Source organism: Saccoglossus kowalevskii, chromosome 12 (genome assembly GCF_978046115.1).
Source record: "Saccoglossus kowalevskii chromosome 12, keSacKowa6.1, whole genome shotgun sequence".
In the NCBI taxonomy this organism is placed as follows: Eukaryota; Metazoa; Hemichordata; class Enteropneusta; family Harrimaniidae; genus Saccoglossus; species Saccoglossus kowalevskii.
This window is the reverse complement of record NC_140652.1, coordinates 1,556,896-1,575,018: the sequence shown is the minus strand read 5'-3', so window position 1 is coordinate 1,575,018 and position 18,123 is coordinate 1,556,896. Positions and strand designations below refer to the sequence as shown.

At 32.6% G+C, this 18,123-nt stretch overlaps 1 protein-coding gene across 3 annotated transcripts in view; it reads left to right on the top strand.

Annotated features, from left to right (window-relative positions):
• LOC100366873 (serine/threonine-protein kinase 33-like) overlaps positions 1-17,387 on the top strand; it is a 67,411-nt gene extending 50,024 nt beyond the window's left edge. For all 3 annotated transcript variants that reach the window (XM_002739052.4, XM_085506337.1, XM_085506338.1), the window contains exons 2-11: positions 5,541-5,792; positions 6,241-6,345; positions 7,611-7,749; positions 8,314-8,396; positions 9,018-9,099; positions 9,671-9,746; positions 10,876-10,988; positions 11,480-11,715; positions 12,020-12,133; positions 12,925-17,387. In XM_002739052.4, the coding sequence (XP_002739098.1) occupies positions 5,604-5,792; positions 6,241-6,345; positions 7,611-7,749; positions 8,314-8,396; positions 9,018-9,099; positions 9,671-9,746; positions 10,876-10,988; positions 11,480-11,715; positions 12,020-12,133; positions 12,925-13,158 (1,371 nt within the window). In that variant the 5' untranslated portion in view covers positions 5,541-5,603 and the 3' untranslated portion in view covers positions 13,159-17,387. The remainder of the gene's footprint in view (positions 1-5,540; positions 5,793-6,240; positions 6,346-7,610; positions 7,750-8,313; positions 8,397-9,017; positions 9,100-9,670; positions 9,747-10,875; positions 10,989-11,479; positions 11,716-12,019; positions 12,134-12,924) is intronic.
• Positions 17,388-18,123: the final 736 nt, after the last annotated feature.

Sequence of the window (18,123 nt, the reverse complement as noted above, 5' to 3'; positions counted from 1 at the left end):
TAGAGTAGAGCATATACTTGTACATGTAGGTGTGTTATGATGACAATACCTAACATGCAGCTTTATCAATAATTAGCCATGAAATATAATAGGGGTGGGTCATGTGAGAATGAACACTGAGATGATAGCCACACATGTATTGTGTTAAGTACATGAATAGAAAGCTTTATAATGATGTTCAGAATTTTCGATTCATATTATTTTCATCTCATATTTCATATTTTCTCTTTGTTGAATGTTATTTTTCAATTACAATTTTCAAAATGTACAACTATACTTGGTATGATTTGATTACGCTGAAGTCCATGTATTAGGTGTCTGTGTGAATGAATTAATACACAGCATTTATGTAATAAAAAAATAAAAAAATTTGATGTTTTCGGTTTTCGGTTTTCTAAAGAATACTTTAGACAGTTTTTTTTTTTAATTATTGGAGCTGTATACAGTATATGGTGTATATATATTATTACTCGAACATAATCACAGTTTAACTACAGACGTGAAAAATGACATCTAAGTTTTCATATTTCCTTCATACTAATAGTCCATACCATATTTGTCTTTTTAGAAGCACATCTACAATAGAACTGTATGTAAACCTTCAATCACATTAAACTGGTTTATTAGTCCCTGTTCGGACGTAGTCCGAAAACGGGGACTTATGTTTTGCCCTGTGTGCGTCCGTGATCACCTGTATCTCGAACATGCATGGACCGATTAAGTTCAAACTTCACTCATACATCACACCTTATATGGGACATATGCACATGCATTTTTTTCATGATCCGATTAACGATAGCCGAATAGCGGCCATTTTAAGGGCGAAAATGCATCAAAATCGCACATTTTCACCATTCCAGACCCGTATCTCAGTTATGCATGGACGGATTTTGTTCAGATTTGGTACATACATTAAACATAATAGGACCTTGATGCACATCATTTTTTTTTTTGGATCAGGTTTGAAATGGCCGACTGGCGGCCATTTTGTTTTAAAGAATTCAGTTCTGGATCCGTATCCGAGACATGTCTGGATTGATCACGTTCAAACTTCACACACACATGGTACATCATGTCACAAATAGATATGTGCATTTGTTTCATGATCCGCTTAACAATAGCTGAATGATGGCCATTTTAAGGTCGAGAATGCATCAAAATCACGTATTTTCTCAATTCCGGAACCGGATCTCAGTCATGCATGGATGGATTTTGTTCAGATTTAGTACAATGTGTTGTACATATGCAGGTGCATTTCGGATCAGACCACTGAAAGTGGTCTGAGATTTCGGTCATGATCTACTTTGAATGTATATGTCACTCAAATATGAACGAAACGGAACGGGGACGTGTCGTTGACAATGACTTGTTTGAATACTAATTCTTTGGCCATACAACACTGTCATTTATGTAGCGCAAACACATTTGGTATATATATAGTCATTCCAGAAAGTAAATGAAATAAAAAATACAACTTTTGTGGAATGTCCATTTACAATAAATTTTGATTTCCCCTAAAAATATGGGCAGGTTGGGTTACCTGAAGCAAAGGATTTTTTTTATTTGGTCGCTTTATTGTAGCTGACAGTGGAGTGTGAACAACAAAATTCAAAGAATTATAAATATGTCTCATCAATCATAATTGTGTACATGCATCACAGTATAAAATTTTTGCTTTATTAATGTAAAATAACGTTTCTCTAAAATCAGATTTATAGTTCTCCAATCTAGTGGGTTGCCACTGTTATTGGATTTTTATTAACAAGATCCACATAGCTGAAATATAGTCAGATAAGAGTTGTTTCTAAAATAAAACATTATGCACAAATGTGTACATCAACATATGGAATGTATCTAACTTGGTGCCACAGTGGTGACACCTTTGTTATAGCTGTAATCTAGCTCATTAGATACAGTGTATCAATAAAAAGTGTGAACTTCCTTGACTGCAATGCAGATCTTGTAATTGAACACCCTACAAATGCTCTGTTGAATAACGTACATGTAGTCTCTTGCATGTGCAGCTTGGTAATTATTTCTTATTCAGAAATAACACCTATCATTTCACAGAGGTTTGCGAAATATTGACATGACCTGTTAAAGTGAGTACAGCATAATGGCGGTGGTTGTTCAGTGGTGATATTGACATGACCTGTTAAAGTGAGTACAGCATAATGGTGGTGGTTGTTCAGTGGTGATATTGATACCATTACTTGGTTGTTATAACATGTCATGTTGTAAATTGACTCCTTTGTCCTGCATTCCTTAACCTGTTGATTAAGAATAGTGATTTATAGTTACAATCTCAGTGATTTCACTGTAGTACATTATACAACAACCTATTGAATGTCATGCTTGTCATACTTTCATTCTGGGTTCATGCCACCAGGATACCAAAAAAAAAAAAATGGGTAGTTTTTCGATAAACAAGAACATTTTCACATGGCATTTTTACATTGGGTTTTATAGTGTGATTAAATTTTATATTTCAAAATATTGCTTGGTAACAAGGACTAAAAAATTGACATACCCGGTATTGTTTGGCGAGTTTCCAGGTTTTTTTTTTTTTACATTTTACACAATGGAAGGATATCTCCCATAATGCATTGCAGAAAAAAATTAATTAAGGTAGAGATGCAGGTTCGTGGGCACTTGGGAGTGATTTTTTTTTTTTTTGCTTTTTATTATGCAAACAGTCTTGGCTATAGACTTTTAAAATTTTGTAGAATTGTGAATAGTGGAACATACTCAAAAAACGATTTTAACATATAGATAACAGGTGCAAACGTTCTCTCTTTTGAATGCTTAGCAAGATTTAGCAAGGCTGTACATAAATAATAAAAAAAAAAAACATGGTGAAAAAAAGAAATGACGGGATCTCCATATCATGCACCATATTTAACTTTTAACAAAACGATAATACATTTAAATTTGGAACTGTTACAGCTATTTTAATTATGAGCATTAGCAAACTTCTTACTGAGTGAATTGTTATGCAAATTAGCAATTATCTCAGCTTCTTTTTAGTGCACATCCCAGAACTTTAAAAAAAAATAGCTCCTAGACGCTTTGACCTTTTGTTTTGAAATTTTCACAAATGATTGACAATGTGTGTTTATCTTCAAAACGCAGTCGGGGCATTTTTTTTGGTTGAACAGTGTTACAACAATTGTACAGACAACTAGCCTGGGTGTTAATTTATGCATAAACTTGAAGTAGTGAAATTTGAGCTGCTGCCCTGCAAAATTAACAACTGGTAGACAGTTTTCAAGACGGCACTTTCTTCATAGTAAACAGATGTACTCATAAACCAATTTTGACAGGAAACAGAAGCATGGTTTAGAAGCTAATTTTTTTTAAATCACTTTTGACCAAAAAAGCACATTTTTGTGCATATTTCAAACTACAGTGTCCATAAAAAAAAAATACTAACAAAATTTTAAAATTCATACAATAAGCTTTCCGAAAATGTATAGTTTTGTGGACAAGGGAGGTCATCTTGGTTTCCTAATTAACTAATTAAAATACCTGTCAGGTAAACTGCATCTCTACCTTAACATGAAACTGTCTTAACGATTGAAAGAGAAATATCTAGATTGTTGTTGAAATTTAGGAGTATCAAATTTGCAAGGAAGCAAGTGAAGGAGAAAGATGAACAGCTTTTTTTCTTCTCTTTATATCAAAATATGTTTTCTCTTAAACCATGCTTTCATTTCACAAGAGACAAACTTTACGCATCTGGAACAATTGTGGTAGTAGTGAAAGTGGTTGAGGCTTTGTTACATGTATGTTGTGAGTTTGTCGTTGAGCTACAGTGAGTACATTTGATCACGTTTCTGGTGAGTAATGTCTCGTAAAACACTTGTTTTCCTGATTTTGCAATTTTAATGACAAGATGTCTTTTTTTTTTGTGGTTGATGGACTGCTAGCAAATTTCACATATTTGAGTTTTTACTGCTTGGCAGATATATGTTAATTTTTTACATTAACATGTAATGAGTAAACAGCCTGCTAAGTAATAATATACTCAGTATAATTTGATAAGAATTGTCAAATATCACCATAACAGAATCCATCCATTCTAATTTGAAATCACTATGTTGTCCAGTAATGTCAGTTGATGTGATGTGTTACCATATACCACATAGTACATGCACCTTATACAGCAAGCTAGGTCATTGCAAGGACATGTCTCAAGCAATTATACCAAAGCATATGGTTATTAATGAATTTCTAAACCATTATTGACAGCCTTAGTGTATTAGATAGTATAATCTAATTATACCTACTGTGTTCTTTGCATTACTTATTAGTGTCACCTGATTGCATGTACAATGTATACAATGTATAGTTATATTCCTACAGACTTAAACATTACATGAGTGCAATCAATTATGTATTCACCTGGTGTGGCATGGAATACTAATGATTTAGTGTGATTAGTTGACTTTCTTTTTTCTACTCAATAAAATTGAAAGACATTGTGTTGGTTTATGTGTTGAGGTGATTGCCCTCTCAATTATGCAAGTACTAGTATATGAGTAAATCTGTGTGCGGTGTATCCATGGCGTATATATCTTACTTTTAAAGAATTGAATATTTTATATTATTTTTGTTTTGCTTTCATTATGGGTTGATGCCGATTGAATACCAAAAATAAAATTAAAAAATTGGGTCACCAGACTATTTGCCCTAAACAAGAGTCATAGAAAATGTTAACAAAAAAAAATTATTTTAGTGGTTGAAATTTTGCTTTTGAAAAAGTTATTATTTTTTGATATCAATCCGAACAATTTTGAACAAAAAAAATAAAACATTTAATTTTCAATTTGATAAGTTTTCCATAACATACAATTGTATGTTATTATTATTCCCATAATGCATTGCATATATGTGCAGTAACATGCTCAGTAGTGTAAAACAGGTTACATGTACTTCCGTGTTAAGGACAATATAGCATGTGTAAAAATGTACAATGTTAAGTAAAGCTCAAGGTGAGATGCACCCTGGGAATACCACCATGCTTCATTAATAATAATAATTTTAATCTTAATCAATTTAGAGATCAAAATTGCATTGTAAATTTTTAGTGGGTTTCATATTTTTTACTCCAAAAAATCAAAAAATGTTCCTTAATCGCAAAATGGTGCTGTTGGGTAAGAATACTGCATCAAATTCTGATTCTGTGATTCAATTTGAGGATGGTTACATATTCCCAGTCTTAACCTTTTCACCACCAGACTCAATTTGTTTCCACTTTTCCCTGATATTCTTCAATATTCAATATGTCTCAAAATGAACCCTAATTTTGTAGCCAATACACAAAATTTTAGTAAATTATCAGTTTTTACTCAAAAAAATTTGGCTATTTTTGTCCCAATCTTAAAGGAAAGTGCAGACTATAAACAGGACTATTTTGTGATGAAAAGAAGGAACTGGTGGTGAAAAGGTTAAGTTTCATTGCGAATGGGCAATTTAGATTTGTGTGTGTAATCTTGTCATAATAATGAAGGATTATTTCGTTTTGTTGTATATTACAGGTATACCACAGAGGCTAATGTACAACTCAGTGAATTTTGACCCTTTCCATAACCTTTGACTCAATGGCTGGAAAACGAACTGGGAGTGCTGAGCGTCAAATTCCACACACTAGAATAGAGGATGAGTCTGTTATTGAAGAGACGTATGTATTAGGAGAGATTCTAGGGCAGGGCAGTTTTGGTGTTGTGCGAGAAGCAACAAGGAAAGAAGATGGGACTAAATGGGCCATTAAAAAGATAAACAAGGAAAAAGTAGGTGTTTTTTTATCAACTTACAGATATTTGCATAAGTATGCTGAGGTTGGATAAGGGGAAAGCAAAAAATATATGTGTGGTTACGTAAATGACCAGTTATGCCAATAATATTTGGAAATTACTGTATCACTGTGTGTGGTTATGTAATGTGTTTCTAAGAAAATAAATACAGTATTGATTTTGATCAGTTTTCATGCATTGATTATTGACTATCTACATGTATGTATGTACTTTGAGTTTTTGATAATTGATTATGAATGATTAATAACTGTGTAATAAGTTTTCCGCCTTGATCACAGATCACATGTCAACTTTGAATTCATATATTTCTTGTATTTATGCTCATTCTGATAACATGATTAAAAATTAGTTTTATGACGTGTAATAGTAAACTGTATTTTAAATTGTTATTCAAAGTTTTTGTGTTTGTTATTGTCTGTTATAGGCGGGTAGTTCAGCGATAAAATTACTAGAAAGAGAAGTAACTATTTTAAAAAGAGTAAATCATATACACATCATACATTTAGAAGAAATCTTTGAGACTGCAAAGGTGAGTCTTACATCTGTCATTTTATCTCAAGAATACTTTGAATACTGTAAATTACTTTATTTTCGCTATTTTGGATGAAGGAATGATTCAGTGAAAATAAAATCCAGCGAATATACCTTTTTTCCTATATTTCCATTAGTGATCCTTTGCTTGTGAAAATGCACTGTATCACTATAATGATTGTTCTCCCCAGTAAAATAGAATAGGGTAACAATGGACCGTATGTTAATTACCTCTATTGTGTTCATTATTATGCTAAATTGCTTCTATTGTTTATCTCAAATTTAACAGTTAGGAACCCCTACTCTGTAATACGCTGGGGAGAACCCTGCATCACTTGTGAAAATAATTTCTAATGACTAGTCAAATATGCAAAATATTTGACTGTGTGGCATGAACAAAATAATTGTTATCACTATGTACATTAAAATCTCAACCGCTGTGTGTTTCAGTATTGTTCTCACCATTGACAACTCTGTGTTTGTACTTGCTATTTTCTAGCTGGTATTCCAACTAAGAAAATATGAGTTTGCAGAAGTTGAAAATTGAACAGTGCAAACTATCGCATCACGTTTGGAACATTACATTCACTTTCACCCAGATACATGCATCTCATTAATCACACAAGTATTTTCAAACGACAGATCGATTTAACACTTTCCAAAATTTACTATACATCATAGGAAATTACAATCAACAAAAATGCATGCCTAGTTTTAAATTGAGCCTATTTAATATCACAGTTCTCTCATCAAATATGAAATGTCCCACAACATTCACCAATAGCATGCATGTCTGTGTGTTCATGGTGTGATTCAGTGCAATTCATTCACCCAAATACTGTAAATGCATTAATTATTTACTGGGTTTTAATTTCGCTATTTTCGCTGATGAGTAAAATCCGCTAAATTAAATATCATGAACATGTAAATACACAATAAAACTCATTGTTTCCTTGACAAATTGGTGATATTAAAACTCAGAGAATATGCTCAAAATATCAAAATAGTGAAATTAAATGTCAGTGAAAATAAATGGTTTTACAGTAAAGGAAATTTTGAACATTGGATGGGCTCTGAATATGGTTCAAATGAGTACAATTACAGCTTTTTATAGTGAATCAAAAAATGCTGATTCCTATTTTTGATTTAACATTTTTATATATATATTATGTCTTAATAATTCTGGCTTTTGCTTTGTTTAAGTATATACAGTCACTTGTCTAGCCAGGAATACCTGAATTCATGTGTTCATACTTTTTTCAGCGTACATATTTAATAATGGAACTCTGCAATGGTGGTGAATTGCAAACATTATTTAGAGAAAGGCAGTGTTTTACAGAAGACGATACACGTATAGTTATAAAAAGACTGGCTAGTGCAATTTCTTATCTACATAAACATGGTAAGTATCTTTTTATCAAAAGTGGTTTTCACACTTGAATGTAATCAGGTGTTGAAATAAGTTAGACAGATTCAAAAATAAAATCTCAATCAGTGAAGTACGGCTCTATAAATTTACTTGTTTTCAAAAATGTCATTATTTCATTGTACATTGGGAGGTTTTTGAAAACATTTTTTAGCACTATTTGTAAGTAAGATTTGGCAATTAAGTGAACTGCATTTTAATCTTATATGATCATATCAAATATTTCTTGAAATTAGTATTTGTGGAAGACATAATGACAGTAATAAGAATTATTAAGTTACACTATGGTTGGGAAAAGCTACAGCCCTGTCTCATCTCATGTTCAATTTCAGCATGGTGTTAGGTTGGGTTTGGTTTGAAATTATTGCGTGTTCGTGTTCTATACAAATGTAATTCTTATTTATTATTATTTATGTTGCCAGTTTAATAGTTCTTTGAAGCTGCCAGTCTCGTGTAAAATTTGTTTTAAAAGGCCTTTTCACTTCCATTTTACAACTGAATACAAAAATTGAAATAACACAATTGTTTTTGCTTTCACAGATATTGTGCATCGTGATATAAAATTAGAAAATATATTATTAAGTTCAGATCCCAAATGTCCAGAAGATAATCTTTTTATTAAGGTAAGTCAGAATAATCTTGACTAGTAGTTTACAGGTTACATAGAAATCTGATTAGCGCCCCCATAGTTAACATTGTTGAATTATGCATGACTTGCTAGAGGGCACTGTTCACTACATTCACAATAGCTGTTCACTATGTGAACTCCATGAAAGGATTCAACTCAGTGGAATGATTTTTTCAGTGGAAGTCTGATTGGAAATGTGATACTGCATTACTGCAATACACTGTTATAAAGGGAAGGTGGTCACATAACCTTCCCACATGCTCACAAATATGGAGTATGGCTTATGTGGGTAAATACAAACTATGTGCGTTGAAAACTTATACTTTACATGATGGAAGTCGAAAGAAGCTCTCAACAATTGAGAGGGTGCTGATGTAAGACCTATAATGTCGATGAATATTTAACAAAATGTATATATTACAAAAACAGAAAAATGGAACGGTTTTCTTTCAGTTTTTAAAAAAGCTGTGTTCATTCATTCAATTGTATTGTTTAATTCAGTGCTAAATGTACAAAATTTGAAATATAAAGTAGACAAAATTGCTAGGGCTGGGTTGTCTGATTATTTTATCTGTATTCTAGGATTTCTGATCGCTAACATTTTTTTTACCTGTAGGTCACAGATTTTGGCTTATCAGTGGTGAAAGGCAATGTTAATAGTGCATTACAAACGTTTTGTGGAACTCCAATCTATATGGGTAAGTCACAGTTACACCAAACAGGGATTGAAATGACAGATGTCTGGTTGCCCTGGACAACTGCTTTTGTCATAGGACAACCAACCAATGAAAAGTGGTTGCTCTTGACAACCATGAAAATAAAGGCAGATATCATACTATTATGTGTGCTGTAGAGAAAAAAGTATTTTTTTTTTAAAAATTTGAAAAGTTGATTGAAAAAAACAATGTCTTAATATAACTTTTTTACAGGTGTAGTTGATGCCAACAATTATTCAGATTTATTCCTGAAATGTTAGCAAAAGTTGCTCTTGGCATGCAAAGCATTAATACAATAACTATATAATGGACAAATATATTTACTTGTGGGAAACCAGTTTTAGAATTGTTTTACCCATTGAGCTCATATGCTTAGTACAATTACAAAACAAAATAAATCTGTGTAATTATAAGGACTGTGAATTTCAGCTAATTGTGTATAAATAGTGGGACAATAACAATATTATCAATAACCAAGACAATGTATATATTTGAGATATCATCTGTGAAATCTACATTGTGCTTTCAAGACTGTTTATCTTTTTTTTTATAGCTCCAGAGGTTATTAAAGGTCATCCATATACACAGCAGTGTGATGTTTGGAGTATGGGAATTATTGCATATACACTGTAAGTACCAAGTAGCAGTATTATATCTGTCACTGTATCTCTATATGTTACAGTGTAGCAAGGGGTATCTGCATCCTACCCTATAAGGAAATGCAAATTCCAAATATGAAATGATTAAACGATATTTCAAAGCTTGTGGATGTTATTGAAAACTAAGTACAGAGTGAGAAAGTTTCAATAATTTTCACCATTTTGCTCAGTTCTGGGCTTCAGGAAAATGTTTTCAGGATTCCACTGTCAAAACACAAAATTTATCAACACAATGTACAATAAATTACTATACGTTCAATATTGGTCAAATACAACATACGTTATACCACCGACATTCCCGCCATTTTTAATTTGTTACAAACTAAGGCCAAGCATTCTGAACATCCCATGAATATATTATCCTAACACCAGACTACGACTGGGTTTACAACAACGAGCTCCAATTTGACTAATTAAACAGTGGCTTCAGACACACCACCAAACCGCATCAATTACTACAATAACTACACTCGATTGTGGTCCAATACACTAACACAATCACATCACAAAAACATCCCAACTCAATAGAAATAATATACAATTACAATGCTTGCCCCTAAAAACAGTTGATCAACTACAATATGCTGTCATACAAATACAATTCATAGGCACAGGCTTTTCATATAAATACAAATATGTATGCAAACACTTTAATTCAGTTTGTGAAAACAGTCAGTTCCATAAGAAATACCTTTGGCTACGGTATTGCGAAAATACACAAATGCTGGAACGGCGTTGTAGAAACACACATAACGGCATAGCAGACCTTCAGCATTGGTAACGTACGACCGGCCGCAACAGCGTCAAAACCCATACCGTAAACCGGAACCCAATTGTCCTACACTCCACGTGGTGACACAAGAACCCTGACACACCTGTCGACTACGCGAAGTATTGTAATGAATATCCAAGTCCAATGACCCCTTTATAGACAACACATGGGTGCTTCCCTACTAGTAGCTCAATGGCAAAGGCGTTCCCATTCACAAAAACCAAAACCAAATAACACTAAAAAAAACACAGAAATACGTAACAGTGTAATATATGTGTTAACAGTTTGTTACTATCACTAATTGCCATACCATCTATGTAATCACAGCATGTGTGGTTCACCTCCATTCACTGGTAATGATGAAGACTCATTGTATGACAATATTAAAAAAGGAGAATTAGACTTCAGCCAGGGAGTGTGGCCAAGTGTAAGCGATGCAGGTAAGGAAAATGCCTTAACACGGTAGTAATCATTTCTTATTAAATTAAATTTTGTATTTTACATGGGTTCTATACAGCATATCAAATGGGATGTGTCATAACAACCACATTGGTGTTAAATTGACATAGATGCCTGTATTGGGAATGCCATATTATTAGCATTCTGTTGCTTCCCAGCAGTATATGCGGTTACCTTTACAAACAGTCATAGACATTTACTCATAACAAAATGCAAGTGTATGTGTGTCAAATTGAATTATTCACTGCATAATACTATTGTGATGGGGAAAAACAAGAACATTTTTTCAACAAATGTTGAACTTTTTTACAACTGAAATTTAAACAAAATTTCTGAATAAAATAAAACTACTATAAACAGTAACATGAAAAGTTGTTAGTTATGAGGATCACACGTTATAGCAATGCATTTTGGGAACAAATTTTGATTTTTGTTCCCGATGACAACACTTGATCTGTGTTCTACATTACAGCTAAAGATGCAATTCAGTCTATGTTGACTGTAGACACAGCTCATAGAAAAGGTGCCTGGGAAATCCTTGATCATCATTGGATTACGGGGGAGGGAACCGCTCGTCTCAATGTCCTAGATCTCATGAATCAGTTCAAGGAAGAGATGAGATTGGAAAAAGAAGGTCAAGTAAATGGAGAAAATAACAATAATCCACAGAAAAGTGCTGATGCTAATGGCCATGCTAAAACAGATAAGGTATTCTTATTCTTCTATACATGTTACAGGGCCATGCTAAAATTGTTAAATTTAATTTTGTATGTAAGTTTCAGCAATTTGTGTTTAACCTTTGATTACCAAAGTCACTATGAACAAATTTTAAATTCACATATTACATAATTTCTTCATAACTTTTCTAAAATTTTGATCAAAACTTGTAGCCAATTAGAGATTATGTTCGTTTGGTCCAATATTATCAACAAAAAATTATTGAAAAATACATAAAAATTGCGAACGAACTAGAAAGCATGTATTCAGTGAATTTGATTGTGTTCATGTTTAGATTAAACAGACTGGTACCAAGAGTCCAAGTACATCAAGTGATACAAGAAAAGGATCATTGACAGGAAGCAAGAAAATATCAGGAAAACATACATCTACAACTACCAAGTCTGGGGTAAGTTATTCTTGTATTAATTATGTCAACTATAGGAACATGCCCAAGACAGGTAACTGTCCAGTTGGGTTAGGATAGGATGAAAATTAAAACTGACATGCCTGGTAATCTGGTAACATTTTCCTATAGTCTGCTTCAGTAACAATTTCGAAAATGCAATTTTGATAAATAATATTACTGGCTGAATGCCATTCTCCTCTGATAGCTAGTATGAAACTAGTTATACAAAGAATGCAACTGTTTAAAATGGTAACTTTGACATTTTGTGTGCCTGCAAAAAGTATCAGTGGGGTTTACTAGGAATAGGAACATAACAATTTTATAATTTTTAACACATAGATCTCTGAAAACCAGATAGTCACAGATATCTATTGTGTGTAAATGCAGGGCTGATAACTTTTTGACTGTGGTACACAATTTTGAGAAATTTCAAACTCTGGTAATATGTGATTACTATGAATGACATACATATAGTACATTATCCACCTTTATCACTTAAGGGTGTAATAGACCTTTAAGGAACAAGAAAAATTGCAACATTCTCTGTAAGCATTGATGACACTGATGTCAACCATAATTACGTCATATGGCTGCTAAATATATGTTATTAGTACTGAACATGTCTTTCTTTTAAAAGTCATGTGACAATTCACATTGATAGTAGTTTATGGATTGGTGTTGAATCAGTCGGTCACTTGGGAATATCTTGTTTTTTGTTGGACAAAATCTACTAAATTCTTGTGAGTATGTGTCTCCACTAATATGTCCTAAATGTCATTATTTTTAAACAGGCTTCAAATGGACCCCCCAAGAATCCTGGTCGTTCAAGTTCAACTGCAGTGCCTGCAACTCAGAAAACATCATCACGTCCTCGTGCAACAGCAATGACAGGCACTCCCAACTCCAAAAGCACAGGTAAAACTGGGAGTGGAGGCAAACCATCATCACCAAAGTCTTCAACGGTTACGTCCAAACCAACAACTAACAAGAAAAATGTAACAAGACAACCGCTTGGATCACATTAAGTAGATGACTCTTTAACTTACTGAATTTTAAAATTGCTTATATCTTCCAAGGTCAGCCAACCAATGAGGGTAGCTCACCAGGGTCTGATATTGGGAGTCTTGACCAAATTAAGGGGTACTGAATGGGCTTACAAATGTACTCTTTGGTGTAATTTTTATGGGATTTCATTTATTTTTTCAAGTCATAATATTATTTGTTTTTATACAGGTCCATTTATGTAGTAAATGTTTGAGTTTTATTCGGATAAAAAAATGAGGAATGTAACCTGTTTGTTTTCAAACTGCCATATCGTTGTTTAGATGTAAGTAGTAGGCTTTGACTCCACCTCACTGTCCACATGTCCTCATTTGTGTATTTCATTTATTAGTGTTATTTTAATAGTGTGCTGTTTCTTTGGTACTTTGTATTGCACTCATGCTAGACTCTTATATATAAGTTAGCCAGCTATCCAACTGATTTCATGTTTCCAGAATTTAACAGAAATTATCTATGCATACAATATTTGTTCTATTATAAGTACATCTTTGAATCCTTGTATGCCTGATGCAATGTTATCAAGGAAATGAAGTGACTACCATCTTGACGAACAAAATTAAACATTTTTGTGGGACTCTCACAAATGTGAATTTACTGGGACGAACATTTTGGGGTCATGTTTTTTTTGATTTCATGCATCAACATTTGCAAAAAATATGCAATGACAAAACATTTATGATGTGAGACTGCAAAAAAAAAAAACAGGTTTTTATTCCATACCCACCTTGAATTTTCATTTGGAATTTAATCCAAAGCTTTAATAACAGTTGTTATTTGCCTACAGTAGAGCATTGTTGGTTTGTATTCCTGTCTAATGCTTGGAGATTGTAGAGGTACATGAATACAAAGATACTTTGATACATGTGTGAATTGTAAAGACACATACAAAAGTTGTTATCTAACTGATGAGTCATTTATTTAGCTCCTAATAAATGACATATTAAAATATTACCTTGTTTACTTTACTAGTAGCACATGTACTTACATCAGAGGTTGAAATTAACAATTAATGTTGCCTCTTCATTAAACTGGTCTTAATTGATGAATTATTCAAAATAAAATATGCCTGTCTAGGACAGGTGGACGGGTCTTAATTTCTACCCCTGTACATAAATGACAGAGGTGTGTTGATGGTTATATATTTTAATGTCCAGTTTACAATTTTTGATTTTTGTCATTTCTATTGGAGATGTGCTTCTATTATATTAGAGAAAATACGGTATATGCGTTTCTGAGTCGTTACTTGGAGTGCTATAAATCTCTTATTACACTTTACCAAATTACAACTGTTTGGCATTTATTGCTTATTTTCAGCAAAGCAGACACCAAGACGATGTATATTGCATTCATACAAAAATGTCTTTTCTTTTTGTTATTATTCTGAAATTAGATAACAAAACATTATGCTGAAGTTTTAGAATACAAACGAGTAATTTGAAGAAAAAAAAATAGCATTTTTTTATTGTTACCATATTTTGATCGCTTTGTTACTTATGAACAGAGAGAGTATATTTTATTTATGATTGTCATAAATAGTACAGGTTATATATATATTTACTTCTCACTGATTGGCTAATTTAAGTCATGTGATTATATTATCCTATTTTATTGGCTGCAGTTCCATCAGTTATTGGATCAAATTTATTTGTTATTTGTCACAGGATTGTACAACTGGTATTTGATTGGCAATGTGACATAAACTGTAATATCAGTTTCAAGATTCCCCAGTCCATGCCAGGTATAATCCGCTATTTGATTGGCAGTGTGACATAAATAGTAATATTAGTTTCAAGATTCCCCAGTCCATGCCATGTATACATAACATTTAATTCTTTTAAATGCTGAAATCAACTTTTCATAAAACAAACTCGCATAATTTTTTTAAACTTGTTGATCAACTTGTAACCAATGTGAAACTATCTCTATTTGGTCCAAAATTATCCAAAAAATTGTGGGAAATCGCATAAAGATGCAAGAACATTTTTGCTATAAAAACAAGGGCAGTAACATTACTGTAGACTTGTTTATACACCAGCCCAAATATAGTATGTAATAGTATTGACAGTACAGTGTGAAACAATTTTAACTTTCTATGGTTATTTTTTCTTGTCAATTTTATTGAGCTTGCTTGGAAGTGAGTAGATAATCCAGTGTGCAAGCACCCAATACAAGTACATGTGGAAACACTTTTAAACATGGCACAAGTTTTATATTCAGACATGCATTAAATATATTTAAATTAAACTATCAAGTACCATAGCCTAGCTGTCATTGAACTGATCGCTTACTTTCCTAATACTGTCGCATTCTGTACCATGTACATTGTTGATATTCTAGCTGTTATGTTATTAAACTGTCATATACTGTAGCCTCTTTGTTATGTCGCGGAACTGATTGTTGACCTTCCCCAACTTCAAATGCAGTCTTCCGTATCATTTACTTTCATCATTAATGTTGAAATCCAAAGGCTTTCACTTCCAAACAAATTGTTTGACTTATTTAACTTGTATCACACAAAAATTATTCACAAAATCATGATTAATGGTATTTTAACAGAAGCAGAGATGTGTAGTGGTGAGATTTTAGGAGAGGTTGAGGTATCTCTTGGTTAACTACAGGTATAACATTTGTGTAATTGGCAGTCATCAGCAGCCACCAATTTTCAGCTTTTGTAGATTGTCAAAACAAAACATTTATGATCCAATTATTGAATCTGTTCCATCCATTTCATCTGTCTTGTGCAAACTTTTGACATGAATATTTACAATAATCTTATTCCATCTAATAAAATCTTCTGTCTCACTGTCCAAGAATTTTGAAATTGCTAGTTATTTGTTGGTTTGCTTTTCTAAGTTGAAATGATGCATACATGTAGTTATGTTGTTACTGTAATTACTGCACTGATTTACTTATTCATACCTTTATATATTGTACTTGTCAACCACTCTTATAATGTATCAGCTTTGACATACCAAGTTTGTACAATGTGTGGCAGTGTCTAGCATATGGTCCACTATTGTAAGTGTAAATTACTTATGAAAATTTGTATGTGCTTGTTCTGATTTATATGTAGTGTACAAGATAAAATAATCTGTTTATGGTCCAAAGTTTCATAAAAAAAAAAAACGTGTGATGAAACCTCAAAGAATGTTGCACCACCAGCGGATTCCATTCTCAAAACAAAATAAAAAACTTAAGCGGTCACAGCCTTTGGAGCTGACACATGCGCAGACCAGAAACCAATCAACTTTTGTTTGGCCTAAATATCAAATGAGGTATTGTCTCAATTCAGCATGACAAGTACTGAACTTGGCAATAAGTACTGTGAACTGCTTAATTTTTCCTGCTAGGAATTTCATGATTTAACTATTCTTGAAGACAAAATTTTTGGAAATTAACAAGTCATGTTGTTATCTGGCTCTTTAGTAGCATCATTAAGTGTTGTATTCTGTAGTTATTTTCCTGCCATACATGTGTTTGTTTTACTTGTCAACCCATGTATGAAATAATATTCAATTAATCAGTAGTAGTAAACTCTGCACTGACATTGGAATATGTAAAGAAAACCTTTGTAGTGGTCATGTACCATAATACTACACAGTGAGCAAAGGTTGTAATATTTCACCTGCTGCTTGCTGACCTTAATAACCAGCATATGTCTGTTATTAGTGTGGCTATAAACATATTTGTGATGTTATGCAAACTATCATCCTGACCTAACCGTTTAATAAACTTTAAATTTTGAGACTACATTCATTAGATTTATATATTAGTGGTGACTGGTAATAAAGTTTCTACCACAAGATAATCTTTATTTTCTGATTAAAAAAAGCATATTTTCAGTGATCCATCCAAATTAATAAATACTAACTTTGTTATCACATATACCCAGCAATAGACCTTCATTCCAATTACTTGACAAATACAAATTAAGTCAATATTCACATTCCACCATGGAAATATTGTACATATTCTTTTCTTGTATCTGTAAATATTGAGACACTCACTCCTGCCAATAGTCTGTTTACTGTTAATGTCTTGCTTTACAAAAGATATTTCATGTACATCTTATTGAATTGTGGGTAAATATAATTTACTGGGGATTTAGTAGACTTGTACAATTCCAATGATTCCATCCATCTTCCAATAAAATGTCTGTATGCAAATGGTTATCTGCATATGGTAATGTACATATTTATTGTTTGGTTTAGAGTGTGTGTTGATATTAAATGAAACGTTTGTATGTGTGCCAATTAGAATACTGTAAAATACTTTATTTTCGCTGAAGGAATGATTCAGTGAAAATAAAATCGAGCGAATATTCTTTTTTTCCTATATTTTACATTCATCTCCTCAAAAATCAGTGAAAATAAATTCCATACAAAACAAAGCAAAAATTAATTCTAGCTAAAATAAAGTATTTTACAGTAGTAAGGCTTATATTGCACTGTACTACAAATTACCCATAATTCTCAATCAGGAGATTTTCGGCCAACAATTATATTCCCTCAATGCTTGAAGCATATGCATGGATATTGGAGTTTTGTTATGAAGAGGTATATTTATGACTCGATCCATAATGTCATTAAATTCTGTGTGCAGTACAGTAGAATATACACATATCTGACTTTTCTGATTCTTAGCCAAAAGTTTCCTGAACTCCACTGCCATAAGGAAGCAGCAAGGGTGTTACGACTTTTTTAAAGAGATTCTCTATTCTCTCATTTATCAAATATTATTTGAAAGCCTGGATATAGAGGCTATAGAAGTACCCTGAAATTCACCTGACTCCACTGTTTTCCTCATGACTCCACTCAAATCCTCGGACTCTGACCCCCATTCTAAAGTCCCTGACTTCCAGCCTAAAGTCTCTACTCCAACATTTTACTCCCAGACTCTCTTGACTTTGCTGACTTTCAGCCTAAAAT